The sequence below is a fragment of the Falco cherrug genome, chromosome 2, assembly GCF_023634085.1.
Source record: "Falco cherrug isolate bFalChe1 chromosome 2, bFalChe1.pri, whole genome shotgun sequence".
NCBI lineage: Eukaryota > Metazoa > Chordata > Aves > Falconiformes > Falconidae > Falco > Falco cherrug.
In genome coordinates this window covers 118,792,238-118,819,269 of record NC_073698.1, presented here as the reverse complement: position 1 = coordinate 118,819,269, position 27,032 = coordinate 118,792,238, and the positions used below count along the sequence as shown (strand labels likewise).

Sequence of the window (27,032 nt, the reverse complement as noted above, 5' to 3'; positions counted from 1 at the left end):
TGGCACACTGACACAGAAGTGCTATAAATGATGCAGTGCCCATGCAGGACTTTGTCCTCTCCTACTTGCCTTTGCAGCCTGCAGCCTGCCACGACCGGCATTCATTTCTTCATGGTTTCCTACCGGCACTAGAAGTTGCTCTCAAGACAATGTGTTGTATGAAGTGACCTGGATTTATTAAGGAGTTACCATATACCACAAATTGCATCCAGCCCGTGACAATACTGGTAAGACCACAAACCAAAACCTGACAGCGCTGCAGCAGTGATGCAATGCAGCGATTGCCTATCGGCTTTCCCACTAGAGGGAAAACAAACTAACAAAAAAACACCAAAAAAACCGCTCCCCAAACCCAAGGAGGTATCTGTTATATTTACTGCTGCCTTAATTCCATAGCAAACCTGGCTGCAGTCTTATTCTTCAGAGACTGAGTCTTTTCATCCCTGGCAGTGAAGGTAGTCCACCACAAACCAGGTGAGAGAACTAAGACTACCTCAGCTATTAGCTCCTCCGCAGCTTGCTCCCTTTTTGAACCTAAAAAAGCTCCTCTGTTTTTTGTGGGTTGTCAGTTAGTCTTTTGCCCTTGTAGAGGGCTCTGTGCCCCCGGCAGGACACACAGTATTTCCCCAGAACAGGGGGGAGAAGCAAGTAGCTGGAGCATCCGTCTTTCTCAAGCAGCAAGTTTCAACACTTCCACGGATTTTTCCAGAGAAATGGGTAAGGTTTATATATCCACTACCCATTTCCAACCTCCTGCCCCTGCCCTGGCGCAGCCCGTATGGAAGGACCCAGTTTTGCTCTTGCAGCAGCTCTCCCAGAGATTTCGAGGAGGCAAGCACCACCACCCAAGGCTCGATGCCTCTGGCTACTTTAAAGTAGCATAACCCACACCGTGTTCTCTGTCCTTTACTGAAATGATTCGAGCTCTGCTCTGTGTCTTTCTCCCCCATCTCTTTCCTTATTCCTTACCTCTTCCTCATCTGAAATCCTGCCTCTCTTTTCCCTGCAGCGTTACTCAGTCACCCTCACCAGCAAGACCCACGCTCCCATTCCACCTTTGATCTAACAGCTTCACTGTTAAACTCAAGCATCCGCAACCTGAGGAATTTCCTGAGAGCAAAGTAATTCAGCTTCAAAATGCTCTGCTGAAAAGCACATGCAGGGACTTAGGAACCTGCTGCCTCGCTCTGCGTTTTCACAGTTTCTTTCTGAGCTAGAAACATTCCCCTTGAGAAAGCACAGAAAACTGCGTGGAGATAAATACAGCATTGGCACTCGGTGCACTCTGCTTCTCCATTTGTCATTCTAATGAAGCAACACAAACCCCGGTGCTTTCCTGCCAACAGAAGCCATGTATCTGGTAGCTCAGAAAATCCCTTTCTGTACCTTAAACACCTGCCTCAGAAATGCCACCCTGCTGTGGGAAACTGAATTATGTATCTCAACCTGATGCTTGCTATACATATATATTGGTTTGTTTTCATGCCACAGTGTCCTCTCCCAAGATAAGACACCTTTGAACAGGGATAGAAGGAGGAAATGGGAACAAAGGAGGATGGGACAATTCCCTGGCACTGGGAAAAGGCTCTAGCTCCTGCTGACGGCATGGGACTGGTTCTGTGCCTACAGGCAGAAAGATGAGAACAGAACTGAGCTGGCCTGAAAGGAAGGAGCTTGAAAAGCTCTCCAAATTAACATGGGTGTCTGCTGGGAGGATCTGAAGTTCTGACTGCTCAGCTTATCGTCATAAGAAAGTCTTTGCACAGGGCAGATGAATGTATTGATCACTGTAAAATCCTCTAATTAAACTGGAGTTTGGGTTAAGATAGCTGAAATGTCCTCATGCTTGCCAGAAACCACATACATTGGACGTAAAGCGGCACAGTTATTGAACTCACTCCAGGATAACAAACATCTTCACCTCTGAGCCACAGCAAGGCAGCTGCCAATTAACCGGCAGCCTCAGCGTGCTGGCGAGGGGAGGGGTATGGCTCAGCTGCAGTGATGCTTGCTGTAGCACGGTAACATGGGCTCTCCGTGACCGCTGAAGAAGCTAGTTTGCTCTAAGAAGTGCTAATGGCATAGGCGACATCTCATTACTTGGCCAGTGCTTTCTAAGTTGTAAAGATTTGCATGCCTTCCCCTCTGGCTCCTAGTAGACTTCAGTGGCATTGGATGTGAAAAAATATAGTGAGAAACCTAAAACTCTGCTGCAGACAGGAGTTGCATAGATAACAGGAACCATCAACATGCAAAGAGCCTCACTGTCTGCGAGAGAAGGTCGGGAGCTCGGCCACTCGGCACTGCAAGAAGGGACAGTTAGTACAGGTGCAGATGAGCTCAACGAGAATGTAAATAAGGAGCCTTCTGACAGCGATGTGCTAACTGCTAAAAGAAAACAAACTACTGAAGTGGTAAGACTCAAGGACACTAGGGTAAAGTAACTGTGGTAGTGTGGCTAGATCCAGTCCTAGTCTCAGACTTGGTCAATAGGTTTAAGTCTAAAGGATTATGTGTACAGCCACTCATCAGAGTTATTGTTTGCCCATCAAGTCTAAGGGCTTCCAGGGAGAGTCAACATTTGCCCACCAGAGCCCAGTCTAAGGGCTGCCACTGAAACGGTTTTTCAAAGTTGATAAAAACAGATGATTTATTAAGGTGATAGACATAACAAATTTAGAATCGTCATTGACAAGTGCACTTACTGCAACAATGGAGCTCGAGTAAAGCAGCATCCTGGCCCGGGGAGGAGGGATGTTGACCCGTCGGTGGTTGGAGTTCTCCTCCTCAAACCAGGAATCTAAATGCCACATTTATGCTCACTGCAAGGCAGGACTGAGAGGTCAGTGGGGTGCAATGGTTCAGCACGGAGGGGTTCAGTGCGGAGCCTTTCCACCTTTTGCTGAAGCAACGTGGGGCTGTGAAGCCTGCCCCTCACCCCAGGTGGGCAGCATGCAGTTGGGTTGAGCATTAGATACATTATCCACTTTGTGAGACCTCAAGTCAAACCCCAGAAGCTACTTACAGTCAAATATTGCCATCACGGACCAGTGGCATTTGTTATCACTGCTGCTGGTGTTTCACTGTTAAGGAAATAAAGGAGAGGATGAGGGGAGCACACCACCACACTCCCCTCTTTGCTTCTCCAAACTTAACATTTAACCGTCTAAATCATCAATGCGACATCTTTAAAAACACTGGCGTCAAAGTGTGAGGTACAGGTAGTATTTCCTAGTTACTCTGTCAAGCTCTCTACAACCACAGGGAGATACTACTGAGTTGATACATGAGTGATGTTATAAAACACAAGCCTGCTAGGTAGGATAGAAACTGCCTCACTCCAGAAATTTTAGAAGTACTAGTATAATGCCCTTCCTAAAAACCTGCACACATTCAGCTTTACTCCAGATTTCTCCTCTGATAGATTAGACATGAATGAGTGCTCTCAAAAAGTCATTTGAGGTCTGAACTTGCAGAGGAAATTCAGAGCCAAGATTTTGCATACGTACCATCGATTTGATTGCAGAAAGAGAGAAAAAGTTACTCCAGTGTATGGAGGAACCTTCTGCTCAGGAGAAGCCAGCCTGCATCCCTCATTTGATGGCATCCTTCCATCGTGGCTTTAAACAACCTGGCAGAGCTGCTGCTGGGTAAGAGGTGTGTTCTGTATCAGAACTGACGGCAGTTCAATGTTGGGTGTCTGATCACGCTGTGTATGATGCACGGCATTTATTGATTTCACTTTATAAAGTGTTTTGATATGTTTCAAGGATAGACAATCCTGTAAGAAGTCTTTTATACCAAGCTTTAAAAAGCTTTTCAGTACCGATTCATTCCTGTATAGCTTGTCCCTGGATTTCAGCATTGCCTAAGCTGAATGGATGGGCACTTTGAAAATCAGAATTCCACGGCATGATAGCAGAGGAAAAAAATTAGTGTCAAATCACAGCATCAGTGTATGAATCATGCACCCAATTATACATGTTTAACCAGTGGAATAGATACCTTTGTGAGCTACAAATGGCCTCAAGAGTTTTTTTTCTCTCAATTAAAAAAAAGCTGTCAACAGTTTCTTTAAAAGAACCTCCTTAGCCTCTAGCTATGGAGAAAGAAACTCTGGGTTTTGCACGTCAACAGTACACATTTGTTCCAACAGTGTTACCAGTGCAAACTTTTGATGTGTACTGGAAGTTAATAACGGTTAAAGGAAAAGCAGTCTTGTATAAATAGGGAGAAAATCCCAGCTTTGCACTCCACAGTTTTGTTACTGCTACCAAGTTGTAGCACAGCTCCTGGAAAACCGGTGCAAGGCACATCAGAACCTGCCACCTCTGTGTGATTAAAAATGAGCCTCTGTGAACTGTCCCACAACATACAGTCGTGATGTTTATGTTTCAAATGCAGAATAAAAGCATTCAGTAGGAGAAAGCTACAAACCAAAACGGTCAGTCTTTACCACACCTTTTTTCTCCTCAAGTAGCTGCAATACCCGGGTCATGACTGTTCAGCTAAAATGGAGAATTGGTCCCAAGAACAACGGAAAATAATTCACGCAACAGAAAATGATTCACACTCTTCTCTCCATTTTAGCATGGTGCTCCAACTCCCGAAATAAAGTTTCCCTTCAAGTAAAGGGTAGAGCAAGGTATAAAACTGATGCTTTACCCAGGATGCTTGGCTTACAGCGAAGATGACCAATTTTAAGCATGCATTTAGTCATGTGCTGAGAAGAAAATAAAGCTCAGTGTGTAAAGGTCAAACAGTAATACTAAATACCATTCCCTTGCTTGCCTCACTTCATTTTCAAGCTTCAGGGGTGTTCTGGTACTTACTTTTTTTTTTTTTCTCCACTGAGGTGTGGGTACAGCATATAATCCACCTCCCTATACCTCTATACCCACCTATGCTGCTTAATTCTATGCCACCTCTCTCTTTGGGAGGTGTAGGTGGGGTTGGAAAATGGTTTGCTCTACCTGCCTCCTCCGCTTGAAGGGAATGCTATCAAGTCCCTGAACTCCATTTAGAAAAGCCTTCCTTTCCAGCAGCTACAAAGTGTGGCCTAAAGAGGATTCTACAAGCCACACACAGTTTTAGCACACTTTCTGCTAAACCAACCGGTCTTAAAGGCAGAAATGCCGTCTGTTTCTGCAGTGCTCACACAGAGGGGCAGCACTGCTGGCTGCTTTGGAGTCCTTCAACTCCCATCCCAGCCACCACGTCCTGGGTCCCCCCGGTGACACCTGACACAGAGAGCTGAGCCCATATGCACCTGTACGTCAGTGGTGATGTAGAGGGATGTACGGTCTTTAATGTGTCAGTTAAATCAGCATCTGAACAGAAATTTCTAAATAGCAACCAAATCACACAACTGCTGTTAAATACTAAGTAATTTTGCTCTTTAGATTATAAAAGGAGAAAAGCCACTCATGCAAAGATTTCTGCATCCCTGGATGGTGCTACAAATAATGCCCTGACTCAGCAATATAGCAAGTATTCGTCAGTACCACTAACAGCGCGTAGAGTAACTCTTTCTTAAGCATCAACTATGGAAGCGGGAGCTGCATACACACACACAAGTTGACAAAAAATTACTCTTAAGTAGCATATCTTTATAAAAGAAAAACCACCTTTCTTAAGTAGTCAGACTCGAAATAAGTTACTAAGCACAGGACATGCACAGAAAGACTGTAATAGTCTGGGTTAGAAAGCAAGCAAAAATAAAAACTGTGGGATCATTCTGCCCGTTTATAAACTTGAAGTGGCACCAACAGAGCTCGCTTAAAGCTGATCAGCTTTCGGCCACGCCGGACTTCCGAGGGAACAGCAGCTTGGTAGCCGGGAAGCTTAGTGAAACGTGTCCTGACACCCCCGTTGGGAAAACGGCCTCCCATGGGGGGCACAGCAGCTGTGAGGGACGGGGTAAGGCTGCCCACGGCCCCTCCCCGCGTCCCTGAGTGCATTTCCCAGCTACCACATGGAGACAGAAGCTCAGTCCCTGTCCTGCCTCCTCCACGCAGAAACTTTAATCCAGGACTCTCATCCTCAAGGAAAACACCTTAAACATGTATAGCACTTACTTCGGTCTCTGAGAAACGCCAAAGTGCGCATGGCTGTACAGAACGCTCAGTCTCGTCTCACCTGACACTGCTTTGTGGGACAAGAGAGCCGCTTGCCATGCACCTGCAGCTCTCACTTTCTGCAAACACTAACAAGTCGCCGACAGTTTATATGGGGAGCAAACCAGCGCCCGAACGCCCTGCTGAACATGAAGCAGTAAGAAAACCATGTTTTAACAGCCCTAAAAGTGGCAAGACGAGCACTTTTATCTGCTTACCAGATACTTCTTTAAATAGAGATGCAACCACAACACTGTTAAGCTGAAAGGTTCGCTAGCCGAGTGATGCAGTTCAGTTTCGCTACCCCCGTGCATCATTGACTGCTTTCCAAGGGCTCGCTTCACAGCCATTATTTTAAATCTTCATCTTAACCTACATGCACACTAATTAGGCCTAAGTAGTCACTCCACTGCACTGCAAAGACACCTTATTGGTAAATATATGCAATCACAGATTAAGTTGAAGCAGGCTCATGCATTCCTTTATTTCTTTGTCACTGTTTCTGACTTTGGAGACATGTGCACAAACACCTCCCTTGACTCCCAGGTCTGTGGTTCTCCTGATGCCCTCTGGCAACTGTGTCACATTAGGGGAACAGTGTTCCTCTGGCATAAAACACAGGGAAGACTTTAGAGGAGAAAACCACATAGTTCAAATGCTTTTTACGTGCGTTATCATGGCAAAGGGTGGTGGGAGCAGACACGCACACCGCAGAGTGACTTCTAGCAAGAACCCGCAACAAGACAGCCAAGCCTAGGTCTCCAGCAGCCTGTAGACAACTCAGAACTTCCCCTGTGTCCAGAACAGGGATAGACCAAAGCCCAGTTAAGACCCAACATGAACCACACTGTGATAACACAGGCTTTGAGAAGTGGTGGAAAAGGGTTTGGTTCAGATGCAGCGACAGCAGCCCGAGTTCGGACAACTACCTGCGATGCCAGCCACTCACTAGCGCGCAGGTGGTGTTTTGCTCAAAGCAAGGGTGAGTCTCATTCCAAATTGTATCTGGGAGCACTTCACTCAAAGCAGAGCAAGTTTAACGTGTTGCAGGAGAGGGGACAAGGTTTTGACATTCTCTTAGCCAAGCACTTAAACCAGAAGCAATGGGCGAGAAAGTCCTGCGGAGGCAAAGCTGATGAAGGGACACATGGCAGAGCTGGAATTGGCTTCATCGCTTCAGCGACAAGCACAGCGGAGGAGTCGGGTTTGTTAGCTCAGCCTTAGCGCCGTAGGAAGGGACTTGAGATCATCTGGGGAGACTCCCCACGGGGCTCCAGGCCACCGGCACACGAGCTTGGGTTTTCCACAATAGCTTCAGCCGAGCCACATAGAAATGCTCACGGTAGTACCAAGCAACTTCTAAAAGCACAAGCTCGGTGTTTTAGGGACACCACCTTGCTCACAAATGCTTCTTGTGCTTTGGTCAAGTCAACAGAGCTGCGGGTTTGCTGCCAAGCTCAGAGGGGGGCCACTGGCTTCACTAGGGTGGCTCACGTAAGGAATAGTTGTGGGATCAGGTCTTTGGCTGCCCAGGGTGAAATATTTGCCCCCACTCTTCATAAAAGTGTGTCAAGGGGGAACGACAAAAATCCTAAACCTACGTAAATGGATTACAGCGGCTTTAATCGCCGATGCATTCTCTGCATGGCTTGGGAGAGGTATCACTAGAGGTTACATTTCTCTCAGGACACAGCGGCTGTCTGAACAGAAAATAAAATCCACTGAAGTCAATGGGATGGCCACGCTTTACCTCTGCAGGCTTTGGATGGAGCGGCATCTGCTCTGTTTTCTCTCTGCCAGTCACGCAGAGACAGCTCGGCTTTCTCACAGCACACAACGCTCCACCCAAAGCTGCACAAGCACGCAGTGTTAGCTTTGAATGGAAATTTTGACAGTGCAGAATTGCCAAGATAAGAAGTTTTCTCTTTACAATCCTTTACAATAAGGTTTTGTAGCGTTCGGAAAAAAACCCCTGTGGTTTCCCCACAGGAAACCCATGCAACTGTCTATAATAGGAGCCATAATTTCAGGGCTGTTAATGAGAGAGCATTGTGCTTAACACTGGTGTAAGTAAAACAGTGAAATTCAGGACTTTGTCTACAATGTACACTGATGGGCTTTTTAATTTTACCAAGCACAGAATTCCCTGTAGGAGTCAGAAGAGCTCTCTGCAGCATTTGAGGCTGCCTTGAAAGGCATCACTCGTCCTGGCGGTTGCTCCACGCCAAGCTCCCTTCTGCAGCATTGCTGCTCCTTTCTGCTCACCACGCTGGGAGCGCCAGGTCTGCACCTGCAACCCAAGCAAAGAGCCATGTGCTAAGCTTGAAAGAACAGTTCTGCTTCTGCGATATGTTCACGAGATTAGAACCAGAGCAAGGCTCCACTTCAGCACAAGCTCCTCTCAAAGCATTTCTGCTGTAGCTACTTTCCCCAGCAAACCCTAGAAGATTTGTTATTAAAAATACATTCTCACTTCAAACAGAAATGTCACATTTTGCAGGAATACCTGCACTTTTCAAGACTTTTACTACAGTCTCTCATCTTTTGCAAGGGGGTTTCTACTAAGCCACTTCGCACTGACAATGAAAATGAAAATTATTTTTCAAAGAAAGGGTTCAATTTCAGTATCGATGAGAAAGTAGACATTTGAGGCCCAATTCTGTTGTCAGCTGTGCAGTTTATTTTACCTGCAGGAAGCTAGAATAAACATGCATTCTGCAGTCTTAGAGAAGAACAACTTGCTGGCAACATACATACATTGCAAAACCACACTGAACCAAATCACTTCATAAGTAATTAAGAGATGCAGATCTATCGAGTCAAATGCATTGGAGCCTCGTGCCAGCTGCCTGTTCAATTTGCATTTTGCCATATTTCATTTTAATTTTCTAAGAAACAGTTAAGGCAGTCCCCCAAAATCTTCTTTAAGCAGCATAGCACAAACTTTCTTCTTTGAAGTCAAAAAGGAAGGATTCAAGAAGGCTTTTCAATTTCTTGGGGTTGAGGAAAGGGAAGGTACAAACTCTGAAATGACATTCAGGTCAATAAGCCTGAAAATTCTTTTCCGTTGAGGTTTCCAGTCATGTAGAGCAAATTCCAGGCTTGGAGGAGATTGCTGGGAACTGCTAAGGTATTGTGCCTTCTTAAGAAACCACAGTAAAATGTTCCATCCTGCCACAGTTCATCCAGAACCAGAAAAGCACTTAAAAAAATATAAAAATTCTAGTAATGGTCTTGCTCCTGGAAACCTGCTGACCTCCTCTGTTGAGGTCTCAGCAATATTATAATCTTTCCTTGGTCAGCCACTGCCTTAGCTCCATGCTCCACGGCAACATCTGCTATCTCATCACAGAAATTAGATATAGCTATCTAACATGTTTGGCTGCTGCCAGATATCTCCTTCCTCAAAAAATCAGTGTAAACCTTCCAATTTCATATCTACCACTTAACTTACCACATAAACTTAAAAGTTGAAGGAACTCCATGGTAAGTGTGAGTTACCATCTCCTAGAGCATAAGCACTTAACACAGGCACCTGAAGGTTTTCTAACTAGTATCTTCTGTAGATAGCACCATATACTTTCAAGATACGCCCCTCTGCCCGCAATGTACTTCCCCCTCCCCCTACTCTAATAGCAAGCTTAGGAAGATTCAGCTAAAGCCAAAGAAAAAAAATTCAAGATCCCCCTTCCCTTCTCCCTTTCTAAGTATGGCCTCCCTTCCCAACGTAGAGTTGTCTTTCATGCCTACTTTAGAATGCTTCTGCTTGTCTTTCCCTAGAACAACAAACAAACTACTACTTGATAAGCTCTTTTTTTACTTTGTCAAGTGATCTCTCAGTCAGCTTCACCTGATCATCCAAGTCTTCTGCCAAACAGCACTGTTTATTTGTCTCCATTTGAGTATTGACTTACTCCTTACACATCTGCGTACAGCAACATTTAACAGTATTCCATTTACATTCTCCAAGAACTTAAATAGCAAGACCTATTCCCAGCCAAGTCAGATGTCCACTTGATCTAGCTTCTTATCCCGGAGACACCAGCAGCACGTTTACCAAGGATCACATAAGGAGCTAAGCAGTCAGAGACACTTTCCCAGAATATGCACCCAGCAGTTTACAGCTTGGGGACTTTCAAAAGAAGAGGAAATGTCTTTGTACACGATGGATGTAGACGGAATAGCATTACTTCATGTCCTATCTTTCTAAATTAGGAATGATTTGTCCTTGTCTTTATTATCACAAATAACAGCACTTTAAGACGACTACCAGCTCACTAAGTTTTTTAATGTAGCACCACTATAAAGGACAAGAAAGAAAAGTAAGGAGTCTTATATTGATGATGGATTTTACAGCCTGCAGCGAACAATTTCTTCCTATCTAACAGAGCTTTCCCTCTCTTGCAGGCTGCCCAGAACAGCACACCCAGCTCATGCCCAACCCAACAGCCTGCCTTCCTGCAGCCAGGCAAAGCGGGTACGCTACACCAATTTGCGCTTGGAGAGCCGATTTACTAACACACCGCCAGGAGTACGAACCCTGCTGCACTCCCAGCGCTCGCCCTTCCGCTGTGCCCCTCGCTACCGCCAAAGCAGTTCATTCTTTGCTCCGGCTGGTAAGCATTTCGTTCTGAGCGCTCTGCAGATCGCAGATTTGCTCCTCGTGCTCTTAGCTGAGGAACTAAGCAAGTGCCTCAATTTTTACAATGCGTCTCCCCCACTCTTTTCAGCTTCTCTCTCAGTTCAGGACCCTTGGTTTTCTTCACAAGAAGCCTCCTCTTGAGATGCACGTTCTCATCAGATGGCCCTGGGGCTCTTCTGTTCACTTGATCCTACAACATGGAATGGCTAAATCCCATCATTGCAACTGCTCGAGTCCTTCCCCTTCCCTAAGCTTGTGACAAACCCTTTACTTTCAAACACACGAACTGCAGTCTCTACTTCACAAACCTGGATCTCTTCCCCACTTAAAGCCACAGTCTAGACTCCAGATCATGGAGTGCATCGCTTACTGAAAGGAGCTCTAGTTCTATATCCTGGTTTTCAGTGAAATGTGATGGACTCACGTCTTTTGATTTAACAATGAGAAATGTTGATTCTACCCATATGAGTGAGGTGTCTAAATTCAATTGCTGGCAAGTGGCAAAGCTAAGTCCACTTTCAAATAACCTTGTTTTCCATTGAATTTTTCATCATGATAACTGCAACCTCTAAAACAATATAAAGTGTAAGAATTCCCACCATTTTCAGCATTTTTCTATTAACCTCTCCTCATCAAACTCACTTCATTATGGTCATGTTCTGAGTAGTTAAGCCTATATCACCTTTCAACTCAAATGGAAAGCTCTATTATATTACCCAGGACTAACCTGCTCCTTCATGTTCCAATAAGATGCTAATCCAGTAAATTATTTCTTCAGCATTAATCTAAGGCAGTTAATAGAAACATAATATTCCAGAGTAATAACATCCCAAATAAACATACATATGTACATATTACAAAAAAGATGAACGTAGTCATGTGATTTGCTTTTTCTCTTAAGAAACACTTCCCACTTCTAGGTTATGCATAATTGGCAATAAAACCATTTACTCTGACCCTCCCCGCCCCACCCCCCCCCCGCCCCCGCCCCAGCAAAACCTCAGAATTTAAAAGTTTCTTTGACAGTGCTCGATGTGAGCTTCCTCTGGAAGAAGCTGCTCCGATTCTGAGAATAAAATGGCTTCTCTACCCAAACGCAGGCATGTTTCATTCGATTTTAAAGACAAATACACACAGCTGATCTATCCTTTTTCCACAACTGTTCCAAGTTGTTGGCCCAGGTTCATGGACTTCAAAAAATGGAGGAAGCATATTATGATCCTAACTTGCCCTTCCACAGCCGGCAGTGGTGCATCATGCCTCTGAATCCTGTTTCAGCTAAACTGGAGGTTCTCTCAGCCACGGACTTTCAGACTTGGTTTCAAAACCCCAAGAGACAGAATCAAATAGCACTCCTAGGTAAAATAGTCCTGTAATCTAGTTAAAGAAGTATTTAAATACTTCTGCTGATTCAACATAACATCAGAAACAGGAAGACTTAAAGCATGAGCATTACTCATCTGTAATATATGAATATTACAAAAGCAGGTTTTTATCACACAGAATGGAACTAATAGTCCTGTACATGCTCTTCTGCGGCAAGACAGGTGGATAATAAATGCAAGCGCACATAAATATTTCACTCCTCTCTCAGAGGTAAACACTGAAGGAGACCGTCAGTTTGCCAGCGAGGCTGTAAAAGCCTGAACCACATTTCCTGTTTGTAAGGAAGCAGGTGAAAAAAAAGAAAGAGACTGGAGACCTTTAAGATTGACAGCAACTCAAGAGATAGTTTCATGCTGCCAGGCCCAAAGCAAAAGAGCATCCAAGGTTTGCCAACGTCACTTGATTTCCCGCTGGATAAAGGGGCTGGGAGTATTCCTAGAAACAGCAAAACCAGGTAAGCCTTATTTTTTCGGTATTACCAACTTGTAAACAAAGGAGCAGTAAAAACACACTGTGGTAATTACCACTCTTCCAAGAAGGTTGCTCAGGGTTCTGAAGTCAAATTATTAATAATAATCATGATGATGAGTTATCATCAACAGCTTAAACCTTCATTAAGGTTTGTTAATGAAGACTAAGCATTGGCATTAGTTTTGTGCTTAAAATATTTACTGTGCTGAGGACTTATTTTACAATATGCCGCTTCCTTTCTGAAGTATGAAGTTGATATCTTACAAAGCAATTAGTTGTGCACTAATTAATTGCAGTTTAAGGAAACCTTTCCAGAGAATTAATCCTGTCTTAAAAACTCACACAGGTGGAAGCATTTTTAATGATAATTTAACATTCATCAGTCTCTTAATGGGTTTCTTTTTCTAAGGGTCATTAGTACAGAACTTTATTTATCTCATCATTTAATTGGAGAGGAGGGGGAAAAAGAAGCACTAATTTTATCTCATCCTTGACAAATTTGCAGACAGAAACAACAGGAGGCAAACCATTTTGTGCTCCAGATCATCATCTTAAATCTGGTAGCGACCAAAGTAATTAATCTGCTTCTGTAGAATGAGGAGTTGATACCGTAGATGGTGTGTCCAGCCAGACGGGTATCTGTATTCCCCATCTCAGGTCCCTTTTCAGTAGGAAAAACTGGCAGAAGTATGATATTTGATATTTGTCTGCTATTCTTTGTGATGGATTTTCTAAACAAAACACATTAGAACAAGAAGGAACAAAACTCAGTTCTTCTGCTACCTATTCTTACGCTGTTGGAAGGATAAGCACCTACTATTAGCTCTAAATTGTTAAATCTGGCCCCTTTCCCCAAAGGTAAGTACATGATTACATCCACTCCTTTGGGTTGCAATAACGTGGAACTGCAGAAATTCATCCAGGAACGATTAGAATGTTTGGGGGGGTGTCTTTCGTTTGGTTGGTTATTTTTTTGTTTCCCACTTCTGCCCCCCCCCCCCCCCCCCCCCCATTACAGTGTAATGAACCCTGCAAAGAGAAAGCCTAAGAACAAGTGACCCAAAGTCTATTTATTCTCGTGTCTTGTCTCCCTTGGTGGAGAAATTTATCAATAGATTTAAAAAGGAGAAAAAGCACAATTAACTACGTCTTTAGAACAATTAACTACTATGTCTTGTTTGCCCGTATTTTGTTGTATGGATATAGTGCCTTAGTTTACAGCGGTGTAAAATATACTAAGAGGAGGCAAGTAACACCATCCTTAAAGAAAAGTAAAACCATCATCCAGATGGAGTAAACTACTTGGATGCAACTCCAAGTTTGACCCTGTTTCCAAACAGAAATGAAACAGCAGCAGAATAGGAACGTATCATTAATGCTAGAGATATTCCGGTATTGGATATTCAAAAAGCTGTTGTCTTTATAATGATTAAATATAATACTTCCCCCACTCACACAACCCAACTTCTAACAATAAAATGAGAATTTTTGTCCTTCTCATGAAACCCTTGACTATACCATGAACACTTTTCTTTCACAGAGGAGCACACTACTTTAAGAACAGCTTCAATATGATTTCTTATGAACAAACCACTAGCACTCTTAGGTTTTCCAGCACAGAAAGCCCTGGTGGAATTTGTGCTTTTCCTATTAGAATCATAGTGCACTATTCTCAGGGGCCAAATTTTTCCTGAGGACTTTTTTAATAAAGATATAATGATTTATTTTTTTTTTTTAAAAAATCAGTTTGACAGCAATTGAGTGAAAATGTCCCTGAACACAGTGCTACAGGATTGGAATAATGATATAATATGTAAAAAATTATAACCTGTTTTTGCTACATTTGACAGAAGATTACTTGAATGAGAATTAAAAATAGAAAATAGAATAAAAGACACTATTTTAGAGCAGACTATAACTAGTCTAACAGACTTCTCTTTCTGTTTATTTCACACTCCGTCCACAGTCACCTAATGATTTTTTTTGGCTTTAGCACAGGCAGTTAACTGTCACAGTTTGCATCTGCTATTATACATATAGGGACAGCAGTATAGTTACCTGAGGAGGCAAATTGCTCTTCACGCAGGCATTCGGCTTTCCTTCTACTGCTGCTGCTGTCAAAGTAGTAAACATTTAAATAATGCAGTTGTAAATGTAAATAGCTAGCCTATCGGCAACAACTGTAAGGGCAGCACGAGAACACCTGGGAAAGAGCTGGGAGTTGTATATCTGTAAAGCTATGATATAAAATCAAAATCTGTCATATTTTGTACTTGGAAAGGCAGATTAACTTGGAAGTGAGGTTAGAAAAGCACAGAGCACTCCGAGTGGCACTACGGTATTTCTGATCAAGGCCATTACTATGGTTTCATGCAGTAAATGAAAAATGCTTTTGTGTCTGAAATACAATTGGTGTCGTCTGACAAACAAATAGCTCGTATTGCAAAGAGAAAAAAGATTAAAAAATAAGATACAGAAGTCACATATTTGTTTGTATACATTCTACTGAAATACAAGCAGATGTTTAAGTCAGAGTTGTGGAAAATAAATTTTAAAATAAACTAAGTAGTGTTCAGCTAGGAACAATTTAAAAGTTGTTTTCTCAATCTCCCCACACCCATGCAATTTTCTAAATCACGTTTAAGAAAGAACTATAGTCTGTGGGATTTAAAACATAGGTAAATCTTATTAGAAATCCAAATTTCATGCCTTGCGTTTTGCTAAAGTATTTTTTAAGTCCTAGGGAAGTGGGATTGCTCAAATATTGTAGAAGTTACACTTGAAACTGGAAAGCGAAACGACTTTTTCCCAACCTTTACTATTTTCCAGAGAATAATTCCGATTTAAATGAGAAGCTGAAACACAAAAAGGCTACTTGCCATCAAAAATTTGATTTCCTCCTCCACTTCAGTTAAGGGCTGAAAATAATCAAATCAAAACTAAGAATTCTCCTTCTGCTCTGGAAACACCAGGGAAAAAATAGGATTTGTGAATCAGAAAGCTAAATTACAGCATTCAGTACAATCAGAACTGTACCTTAAATATCTACTTGCTTTTTTTATTCTAATGAATCTCAGGGCTGTAGCGTTTATCACAGTTACACATGCTGCCCCTCTGTTAGGCTGCAATACTGCTTTTGCTCCCTGGAGAACAAACAAAAAAATGAGTTATAGGAAAAGAAATATGAAATTAATGTTATTTGGGCCAGTCCTGTTTAATACCCTTATCGATCTGCATAAGGGGACCGAGCGCACCCTCAGCAGGTCTGCAGCTGGCACCAGGCTGGGGGGAGTGCTGACGTGCTGGGGGCAGGAGGCTCTGCAGGGGGGTCTGGGCAGGCTGGGCGGATGGACCAAGGCCAGTTGTGTGAGGTTCAACATGGCCAAGTGCTGGGTCCTGCCCGTGGGTCACAGCAGCCCCACAGCGCTGCGGGCTGGGGGCAGAGCGGCTCAAAGCTGCCCCATGGAAAGGGCCCGGGGGTGCTGGCCAGCAGCCGGCTGGACATGAGCCCCCAGTGTGCCCAGGTGGCCCAGGAGGCCAACAGCACCCTGGCTCGGATCTGAAACGGTGTGGCCAGCAGGGCCAGGGCAGTGCCCGTGCCCCTGTGCTCGGCGCTGGCGGGGCCGCACCTCGAGCCCTGGGTTCAGTTTCGGGCCCCTCAGGCCCAGAGGGACGTAGGGGGGCTGGAGCGTGTCCAGAGCCGGGCAGGGGGCTGGGGAAGGGGCTGGGGCACACGGCTGGGGGTGCTCAGCATGGGGAGGAGGGGGCTCGGGGGGGACCTGATCGCTCCCTACAGCCGCCTGACAGCGGGTGGTAGCGAGGGGGTGTAGGAGGTGTAGACATCTCCCAGGTAAGTAGTGGCAGGGCAAGAAGAAACAGCCTCAAGCTGCGCCGGGCAGGGGTTTACATTGGATATTAGGAAAAATTTCTTCCCTGAATGGGTGGTGAAGCTTTGGCACTGGCTGCCCAGGGAGGTGATGGCATCGCCACCCCTGGACATGCTCAAAAAACACATGGATGTGGTGCTCAGGGACATAGTTTAGTGGCAGATTTGGCAGTCCTCTGTTAGGAGCGGGACTTGATGATCTCAAAAGTCTTTTCCAACCTAAATGACTCTATGATTCTATCAGAAAAATGGGAAACAATCACTTCAGAAAAGACAAAAAGGACAAGAGAAGGAAGGAAGGATGACTCTTACTATTTAGGCACTGCATTGAGACTTAAAAGTTCCTGCCTTTGACATTGACTTCTTGTAGTTTTGGACAGGTTGCACAGAATGAAAATATTGAGTGACTATTTCTAAGAGTAAACAGGTTCCAAACTCTGGTGGTTCTTGATGTGGCCTGATAATACCTTCTCAATGTAGGATCTCCCTTTCTCTTAACTCCTTCTCTGAAAAATTGGAATAATGTATTGCTGCTTCACGCGGGTGCCGTCTCTCAGGAATGTCTGTATCCCATGGCAAAAAAAAAAAGTGCCTCTCAACATGAAAAGCAGCATTGCAGTCATGGAGAACCTGTAAACACCTCTGGGAGAACTCAAGTAGGAGAAAAGAAAGGAATGGAAATTGGACATTTAGTTCAAACAAAAGGTTAACTGGCCACTGGAAGGACCATGTGCAAAAACCAGTCACAAGTCTGCCAATGTCACAGCTTATTGCTGTGTTTCGTTCCTTTTAAAAGAGAGTTCTGATCAGCAAGAAAACCTGATCACGGAAGCCCATGTGATTTGTGACGTTTTACTACCAAGGACTAGCTTATCTTGTTTCATCACCACCAAAACATCTGTGGCTTGGAATAAAACAAAACTAAACAAGCTTTTACAGCACCAGCATAATTCGAGGACCAAACCTGTAAGGGGCAGTTCCCAAGGTGAGCTGGATCTGGTCGGCCAAGGAACAAAGCCTGTCTGTGTGCTCAGAGGAGCGCAAGCAGCACCCCCACCACCCCTGGCCGGCAACGTGGGAACGCGTGTTCCTCAACTCCTTCACCTCACCTTTCCTTTAAGAAGCAAATGAAGTGTCAGCTTCCTGAAGGGATCCACCTACATCAAAACCAAAAAAGCGAATCAAGGACCTGCTCAAACCTCACTCAGTATCATCCAGCCTCCCCTTGCCTGCTCTGCTCAACTAGACTTTTTGGTGTGTTTTTTTGGGACCGGGCTTTATTTGACGCCCCAAATCTACAAGAACCTGAGACATGCCTCTGGAGAAAGTGAGAAATCTAGTTTCAAGCTCCTTTCACTCAGGTATCTGGCTCAGTGTTTCCTCATGGGAAGGTTTCGCAGGCCATCTGCAGCCATGCTGATCACTCTGGCCATTAGACCATCACAAATAAGCTATTTTCTTCAGCATGCTTTGTGATGGAAAACTTGTATGAGCTAGGCTAATGAAAGAATTAATTAAACAACAAAATACATTTGGTGCGGGGGGGGTGTCTCTAACAGGACTCGAAGGAGAGGCCAGTTCAGTGCAAGAGGACACTCTGTTCAGTTACGCTGACCCACCTTTTACCAGGTGACTTTTCAGGAGCATTTCAGGTTTTTCTCCGCAGCACTTCTGAGGGGTTCACCGGTTCCCAGCTACTGCTCATCCTTTGTCACTATGTCCTCTGCTTTCTCAGACAGCAAGGATATGAGTACCAGTAAGTGGTTTCAATGGGATACGCAAGAAAACACATAACTAACGTTTGAAATTTTTTGCAGAGATTGTTAAAACCTGGTGGTCTTTGCGATTATTCAGAGATGTTTCCAGTGCAGTAAGTTGCTTTGACCTAATCTCCAGAACTACATTCATGAACTCTAGAATTTAGGCCAAAATTTACTGCAAATAGTAAGTTAAAGACAACTACAAAAATAATTTCAAAGCTATTCACTACGATGACTTTTTTCCTTAGCAATTTCTGATTTTTGCCGCATCTTACAGGCAAACCAGCTGTCCAACCTTTGGCTGAATTCCTACTCAACAGTAGTTCTGCTAACAGTCTATTGATGTTGCTTTCTTGTTATTTAACATCTGGTTTTGATATTAATTATTTTGTTTGTACAGAAACGGCTGTCACAGAGTAAACAACAAAATAACAGCTTCAATTACAGAAAGCAAAAATCAACCAACCACAAAGAATACAGTAAACCTGTCAAGACAACACAAACTATAAAATTGATGTATTTCTGTTACAGAAATGGACTGCCACGTTTCTGTCTGGGGAGTTCTTGCCTGTGTGAGTTTGGCTTTGGTTGTTTCATTGATACTGAACATTTCACACTATATGAAAAAGAAGCAAGGTAAGTAATGGTGTCTGTCGGTGAGGAACGGAGCTTGAGTGTTTGAAGTGTCCGTAGAAGAAGACATCATTGCTGGCAGATTTCAAACCAACAAAAAAACCCAAACAAAAACCAAAAAACTTTTGGCAAGAATGATTCCTAGCAGAGAGGATGTAACTTTGAAAAATTTTGAGGAGTCAAGTATTACAGAATGATTGCTAACTGCCCAGTCAGCTGCTAAAAACAGCTACCCAAATCCATTCTCTGAAGACAAAGCAATAGAACTAGGTGAAAAGTTTGGTTCTGCTTAAAATTTTATTTTTGAAGTATATTTTTAACATCTGTAATTTCCTTTTTTTTAAGTGTGCTTCAGATAACTTATTTTAAGTAGCTGCACTGATACAAAATAAATGTCAGAAAGTTTTCTGCTCCCCAAATTCCTGAACATGTATTTGAATTTCAGATTTCACACGTATTTTATGCTTAATTGGATTAGTTTGAAAAAGAAGTTCTAATTCATTTTCCTCATGGGATCCTAATGTAGCTCTTAAACCAAGGTGTCACTCACAATAAGGAACTAATTTGTTTAATTTATGTTAGAGGGATGACTGCAGCCATACTCTGGCTTTGGTTAAAATCAACTATGACTTCTTAAACAGAATTGATTATGCTGGTGCAACCTCTCTTATGCAAACAATTTTACAGTTATTAAGCTGTACAATCCTCACCGTTCCCATTCAGGAAAAACTGCCTTTACACAGGGCAAACTGCCCCGGCGCTGTACGCGCATGGGTGGGCAGGCAAACACCGGTGGGTTCAACCACATTAAACACACACACACACATCACCTGCAGCAATCGAAGGCTGTGCTTATAGACTGAGCTCACCCAGCACGAGGATTAGATTTTTACAGGATAATGAAGCGCTGCCGGAGTGTTGTGGAATGGGTGTGTGCGCTTTTTGGCTTATTTTGTCTTTTAGTGCCACTAAGCAGATATTTCTATGATGAAAAATGACAGTCATTTACAAAACTAACCTTGAGTAAGTTTCGGTCAGATCGGCTGACGTTGCATTGCTCGTGGAATTGGAGCCCACCGTGGCAAATTCTGAGGTCCTGGACCAGAGGGCAGAAATAACCCAGGCATTCTTGAGTTACTAGTCAAGCTCTAGCAATAAATCTCTTTGTAGCCATTGCCTCTCCGCTTCTGGTCGATTCATTGATGTGGGCCACAGGATATCTCTCTTTCAGAGATACAAGCAACAGAACTAGTAAAACAAATAAAGCCTTCACCTTTGTGTGGGGTCTGGCCGAGCCCCCCGCAGCCCTGGCGGTGCGGTGCTCGCGCTGGCAGCAGGGAAGGTGCCAGCAGCACGGCAGGGCGCTGGCTGCGGCTGGGCAGCGCTCGCACGGCAAGGGCTGTCTCCAGCCTTCCCCCATCACCAGTGGGCTGGGGGGCAAGGTCTCGGGAGGGGGCACAGCCAGGACAGCTGGCCCAGACTGACTGACAGCACATTCCAAACCATATGATGCCTGCTCAGATATAAAGGCTGAGGGAGAGGAGGAGGAAGGGGGGCATTCGTTATTTACATTTGTCTTCTGGAGCAACCACTACACGTGCTGAAGCCCTGGCTGAACATCTGCTGATGGGAAGTAGGGAATACATCTTTTGTCTTCCTTCGCTTCCGCACACATGACTTTTGCTATTGCTTATTAAACTGCCTTTATTTTGATCCACAAGTTTTTTCCATCATATTTTCTTCCCTCAGTTCTGCTGAGGAGGGGAGTGACAGAGTGGCTAGGTAGGCACCTCCAGCCAAGGTCAACCCACCACAACCTTGTAATATAAAGACCATTCACCTCCCTCGACAGAGAAGACGATGAGGTAGAAGCAGGAGGAGGAGGAAATAAGGAATTAATTGCATGGGTTACAATTTTGGGGGTCTTGCAAACTAACATAGACTTCGCAGCCACAGCACAGGGTCATAACACAAACATTTCTTGTAGTCATCAGAAGTAGTTGAGAAAAGCAGGGGGACAACTAAAGGTCCTGAGACCCAAGAGCTTTCAGTTTAGCTCTCTACAGTGAAATCGAAAGCATGTCAGTTGGGACAATTATGTGAAGTGTTCTAAAATAGAATGTTTCATTTTCTCTTCTTTTTTGTTTTAAACAAATTTTCCAGCTAAAATGTATAAAGACTATGAAGACAACAGTCCAAGGTAAGTTGGATAAAAAAGGTTTCTTTCCGGCAGGGGTGAAATAAGCAATAAATAATGACAGATGGCTTTGGAGGGACAGCATAGAGGAAAATCCAATATTCTACACAGCCTGCCTGGAAATGTCGAAGAGCAGGATGGTCGTGGAAAAAAATTGTCCAAAGAAAACAGGGGGGAAAAAAAAATCATGGGGGAGAGATGTACTCCAATCATTTTATCAGCAATGAAATAACTGCATGCTAATATGATAATCTGGTGTACTGAAGGAAGTACAAGATATCGAGCAAACCCACTATTTACTATCACTCAAACTCAGTAAATCTATAATAAAAGAAGTCTCAGAAAACAATGATAAATCATAGCCTGATGCTTAATACTTGTGAAAAAATAATTTATGTGTATTTACATTTCACACACTTTTACACATGACTTTCAAGAGCAATACAGCGGCTGCTTACAGCTGCTGCTTACCTCGTGATCTGTTACAAGTTCATTTCTCTTAGAGTCTCATCTCTACCGAAATATAGAAGGACTTTGAAAAAAACCTACAAAGGCATTCACTGTTCTGCAAAACCAATGAATTACAAATTTGCTTGAAGTTGGAAGTCTCTGTTTGCCTATTACTGCCTGTTCAGTTGAAGAATACCCCTGAAGTAGTGGTGTTTGCATTACTTTGTTCCCCTGATGAGGCACAGTACAGGGATGCAACAGGAATAAGGTTACACAGTGCTTCCCACTAACAATTCCCATTTTACCAACATGGTTCAAAACAGTTTTAAACGTTTAAAACTCCAGGCAATGAAACACAGCATCCCATTAAAATCCAAAGCTGAAGTTTGCTTTGGTCTTCTCTGGTGTTGATGTAAGTATTTCAGTTGAATCAAGTGGACTTTTTAAGAACATTGCCCAAAAGACCCATGTAGTGCTTCAGTTTATACTGCAAAGTGGTCTCAGAGGACACGAACTGGATTCCTTTCAGTGATCATTAACATTTCTAGAAGTGAATCAAAAAGTAGCTTAGTAGTCTTGAGATTAGCTTTATACTTAACTAAGTCACAGGGAATAAGAGTTCAATTCTTGGCTAGATAACAAATCTCTCTTCAGAACACAGGCATTACCATTTCTTCCCCCCTCAATATTTTTGGTCTCTTTTTTTAGATCACATACAATCTGCTATTGCTATACGTGTGTTAAATGTTTCAAGTAGAACAGTGGCATCCTAAATAAAACATATTCTGTGAATTAAAAGTATTTTTGTATTCCCCTTCTAGCTGTGATGACTATTACACGGAAGATGACCCAGTTTATGGCAATCTTAATCAAGATATTTTAGGTAAGCTTCACTTTAAGAAAACATGTCTGTTCAGAAACTATAATAAATGTAGGTTAAAAGCCGACGACCGACCAACACTTTCTGTGTTTCTCAAACAGCAAACTTGAGAATCTATCCATTTTCAATTGCTGTATTAATACCTACTTGGGATAGAACTGCAAACCATCATACAGCACTACTATTTGTAAGACCATGTCTCATACTGAATTTGGTATTTTTACCAAATGTCCAAATGGTCCCGTTCAGCCAAATACCTCAAAACCAAGAGCTTTTCTATATGTAAAGCTCCACCAGTTGAAATAACAACTTGATCCACGCATGCTAAAGCAATCTGAGACACCTATTACTCACTGCCCAAAGTCAATGCTGCCACAAGAGCTGGCAGAAACAAACACAGACCAGTTCTCGGCTGTGGCTGTCCACAGCTCACCAGCAACGTTGACGAACAGGCTGAAACAAGCCCAGTGGCTGAATGGTGGGCAGACATGGCTTTTCTCTGCTTTACCGGGCTGAACTTAATAATCCTTGGCAGAGAGATACCACATTAAAGGCAGGAACAGCATATAACTGCAGTTAGAGCTAGATATGCTGAGGGTATGGCTCTCAAAGCCCTTATGGTGTTCAAACAGTATTTAAGTAACATGAACACAACTTTTTTGCTAGCCTTATTTGGGGTTAAGCGAAAATAAAGTACTTGAGCTACAGGGAAAAAAAACCAACCCCAACCCCACCCCCAACTCTTTCACACAGGGTTTGCATAAGTTTATCTCAGCTAACATTCAAATGCATTGACACCACAAAAGTCTGAAAACCGTAAGGAAGTAATTTTTTTTTTTTACTGATGGCTAAAATGACATACAGCATGAGAAAATAACTTGCACCAAATTTACAGAAAACTGAAAGTCGAGCCAGGAATAGAATTTAATCACCAGCTGCTGCAACTCACAGGCTTTTTCTCAGCCCAAGAAACAATTGCGTATGCTGGAAAATGCATCGGTACGTGGTTACCCCCTAACTGAAAGATGTCCTCCTAGCAGTCTAAAAGGATGGCCACTTAGTGCATAAAGAGAAGCTTCCCATCCATATGAACAGAAAATTATTTTCATTTTCACATTATGTGTCTGAAGTTTTTAGCTATGTGCCTGTCCATAAATAGAGGGAGAGATCTGCATGTAATTTCAAAACGGGCAAACTGGGGGGAGTTAGTTCTGTAACAGGATCCGTTGACTTGATCTTCTAAGACTCAGTAGCATGTCTTAATAACTAAAACACTTTTCTACTTTGACAAATTATAGAGGAATGTTACGAGCAGATGAAGTCCCAGCCTCAGAGGCCTGTTAACCAGCTACAGGTATCTTTACTTTTAATTCTGGATTTCTGAATTAGGGTAACGTAGCCTGTCTCAGAGGTCTTGTGTTGTTCCCATGACAATATATAACAAAAATCTTCACACTGCTCATCACAAAAATTACCATGCGTTAGTGTCTCAGTTCATCAGGGAATTTAAGCACAGACTTGACCCTTCATTCAATCTGGGTCATTAACGAGGGAGCAGGAGAATAATAGACAGCTCATTTCTACCCGTATGGCATGATAAGCTCAGTCACAGGCATGCAGATCAGGCTGCATTAAGTCTGCATCTACTGCCATGGCTTATGTAAAGAATTAATTTTATTTATTTTGGAAATCAACCAAGTGAAAACACAAGCTGCACCACATGATAGTCATGAGTTTGATTGGCTCGCTCCTGCCCAGCACAAAATCTATTTGCCTTAACAAATGAAAAAGACTGTTTTTCTACAGACTTGTGGGGTTTTTTTGAGATACCTGGATGCCTAAAAGCATGCAAGCTTCAACTGAAATTTGTGATTGAAGCATTCCTAGCATCAATTTCCTGAGTTATTTTCCACGTATTTCATAAGCACCTATTTCCAGCCCCTCTCTCAGGACACTTCCAGAGGGTAGAAATACCTTTTTTAAAAAAAATCTAGACATTTGTTTTCATTAACTCCATGGAAACAGAACAGTCTATGAAAATTCCCATGTCAAAAGTGCTTCACAATTTGGTTTGAAAACCAGAGAGAAGCAAGGGGAAGACACACAAAACATACGTTTTGCACTGGAAATGAGATCATATATACAGACAAGAATTACCCACCTTTGGTTTTCTGCATAGCCAGCCTGTGAAAAAAATGTTGTTGCTAGTAACTGGATTCTAATTAATAAATAAATAAATAAATAATTGGAAAGAAACGGAGATTACGTCTTGCATCCCAAAGAACTTGAACTGATTATGTAGGTTGCCCTCATTCCCAGAGAATCTTTCCAATAACACTCAATTTTTTCCTTACTGTCACTATCCCAGGAACATGAGTCATTTATTATTAAATTATGTTGGTCTCTTTTCTGTGCTGCCACAGCTTAATCATTTGTGCTTTTAATGAATTCATTTACAGCTAGTTTGGGTAAACTTCAACCACCACTATGATTACAGTGTAGACATACTCCAAAAGTCTTAAGACACAATTTTAAGGCAAGCATAACTACTGAATGTTAAATACAAAATGAATTTCCTTCCAGGTGGAGTCTGCCACTCAGATGTGTTATGCATCACTTGATCACAGTGTCAAGGGAAAACACAGAAAACCAAGAAGGAGCAAAGACCCTGCATTACAGGAGGATGAAGAAAAATCATCTAATCCCACCATGACGGCTCCCAAAGTTAGCATTTACCTCAATAGTGAGCAGCTGGCGGCTGAAAACACGGGAAACGTAGAAGCCATTCATGATGATCCCATCAGATTAATGGGTTTGATTCATACTACAAAAGGACAGAACATTTGAAGCAGCTTCACAAACATGTAATCAGAAAGTGAGATCTGCTTGTTCACTCTGGAGGAACCGTGAATGATTAGAGATAGGATCCTGGCAAACTGACACATAAAACAGTGGTATAAAATGGACAAGTGCTCCAAAATGCCTTCCAAGCACGTTTATGGACTAGGCAAGAAGTAAGTATAGATCCAGACTGCCACTCTGAAGGATCTGCCCTTCTGAAGACAATTAGGAAGGGAACTGCACAAGCAGGTGTCTCAGCATTCACACGGTATTGATTCCAGTAAAAAGTAATCCTTTGTTTAAACAACCATCAACTTTCAAACAGTCCCAAAAGACCCACTCACTCTGTTGTCTGTAGAGCTCTAGCAGAGCCTTAACTATTCTTCTCTACAGGTTTTAACAACACTTCTGGAAGGAAGTCATGTTTCATACTTGCATGCTTAATGATTTAGTTGTTTTCCCAATTAAAAACTGATCTGCTGTTCAACATTGAGTACTTCCTCATTGTGACTGGTCTATGATAATAACACGATATATCTAAAGCTAATTGGAGAATAATTTAACAGCTTGTTTAAAGTTATAATTATACATCTCGCAAGATTTAACAATATCCTTATATAACTGTAGTTTCCTTCTGTGAGCAATAGCAGAACACATCTCAAATCTCAACTCCTCTAATGTAATGTATCCAGCTATATTCAAGAGTCCACAAAGATTCTAGCAAATGATCTGTAACAGTAAAACTCCTAGGGAGGATTTTTTCCTTCTAATATTCTACGTGACGTTTAAATTCCTATTGGGTTTTACATTGCTGTTGTTACCAAGCATTTTACAAAAGCAGAAAGCGCTTTTGATTTCCCCAAATAATTCACATACTGTGAGCACATTCATCTTAAGACTTTAAACTCATCAGATGGTAAGCTTTTACAGAGTGGGGATTTATTTTTATATTTTGGGAGTCATTAAGTGGTAGTAGCAGGAAACAGTAAGGCACGTTGGTGTAACACGCCTTACCTGTAGGTGTCGGATAGTTCCACCTTCTCAAAAAAAAAAGGATGTTAATGCCTTTAAAACCCACACAGTGCACAGCATCAAGGAGCCTGAAACTCCCAAGCACATAGAGAACCCTGTAAGTGTTTCAGGTCCTGAAGGAGGCAGCCCTGAAAACAGTTATAGGAAACAAAACAAATGAAAAGCCCATAGCACAGAGAGCCAACACCTCTTCTAAAAGCTGAAGTGGATGGTCACGCCCAGAAATGGGACAAATTTATGAAGAAAAAAAAAGCCCAATGTAAAAGAAACAGTTGACAGCCTGGTTCACAGTTAATTTAGCTTACAGTTAATGAGCCTCTGTAACATGCCTTCACTTCTACGCTGGATCAAAAGAAAGGGGCCAACCCGTGCAGCCAAAGCTGCCCAGCGTCGCTGCCTGTCCCCTGCTAGCACTTGTCTTTGTGTGCAGAAATCAACTCAATCATTTCTGTTACACCCCAGAAACAAGGCAGACTTGGAATTACAGTGACTGTGTTATCTCAGTCTTAGACCAGCTACCACTGGATAAGTAAAAATACTGTTGAAGAAGCGATAAAAACCACTTTAATGGAGAACCATATGCAATGACAACCCTGACTAAGATCCTAAGGGGAGGAAAGCAGGGAGGCAAAGCCAAAGCCAAAGCTCCAAAGCTAAACACCAAGATACCAGTGCACGAAGTACTAACTTCATTTGTTTAGACTGGAAGGAATTCTATTTTGTTCCATAGCAGGAACA

General features: G+C 42.8%; 1 protein-coding gene across 2 annotated transcripts; it reads left to right on the top strand.

Annotated features, from left to right (window-relative positions):
- The first annotated feature begins 12,363 nt into the window (after nucleotides 1-12,363).
- Nucleotides 12,364-25,749, top strand: LOC102052950 (T-cell receptor-associated transmembrane adapter 1). 2 transcript variants are annotated; one of them, XM_055701509.1, is made up of 6 exons: nucleotides 12,364-12,598; nucleotides 18,793-18,833; nucleotides 21,058-21,094; nucleotides 22,363-22,424; nucleotides 23,720-23,775; nucleotides 25,005-25,749. In XM_055701509.1, exons 1-6 carry the CDS (start codon nucleotides 12,495-12,497, stop codon nucleotides 25,266-25,268), a joined length of 564 nt encoding a protein of 187 aa, XP_055557484.1. In that variant the 5' UTR covers nucleotides 12,364-12,494; the 3' UTR covers nucleotides 25,269-25,749. The 2 variants fall into 2 exon arrangements, with proteins under 2 accessions (XP_055557484.1, XP_014136458.2); XM_014280983.3 differs by having other exon boundaries at nucleotides 12,444-12,598; nucleotides 18,793-18,897.
- The last annotated feature ends 1,283 nt before the right edge of the window (nucleotides 25,750-27,032 follow it).

Excerpts from the sequence above, each read along its gene's own strand:
- LOC102052950 (XM_055701509.1), top strand. The coding sequence starts at position 12,495 with ATGCTGCCAGGCCCAAAGCAAAAGAGCATCCAAGGTTTGCCAACGTCA. Across the intron at positions 18,834-21,057 it reads TCTGGGGAGTTCTTGCCTGT|CTAAAATGTATAAAGACTAT; the intron begins GTGAGTTTGGCT and ends CAAATTTTCCAG. Across the intron at positions 21,095-22,362 it reads TATGAAGACAACAGTCCAAG|CTGTGATGACTATTACACGG; the intron begins GTAAGTTGGATA and ends TTCCCCTTCTAG.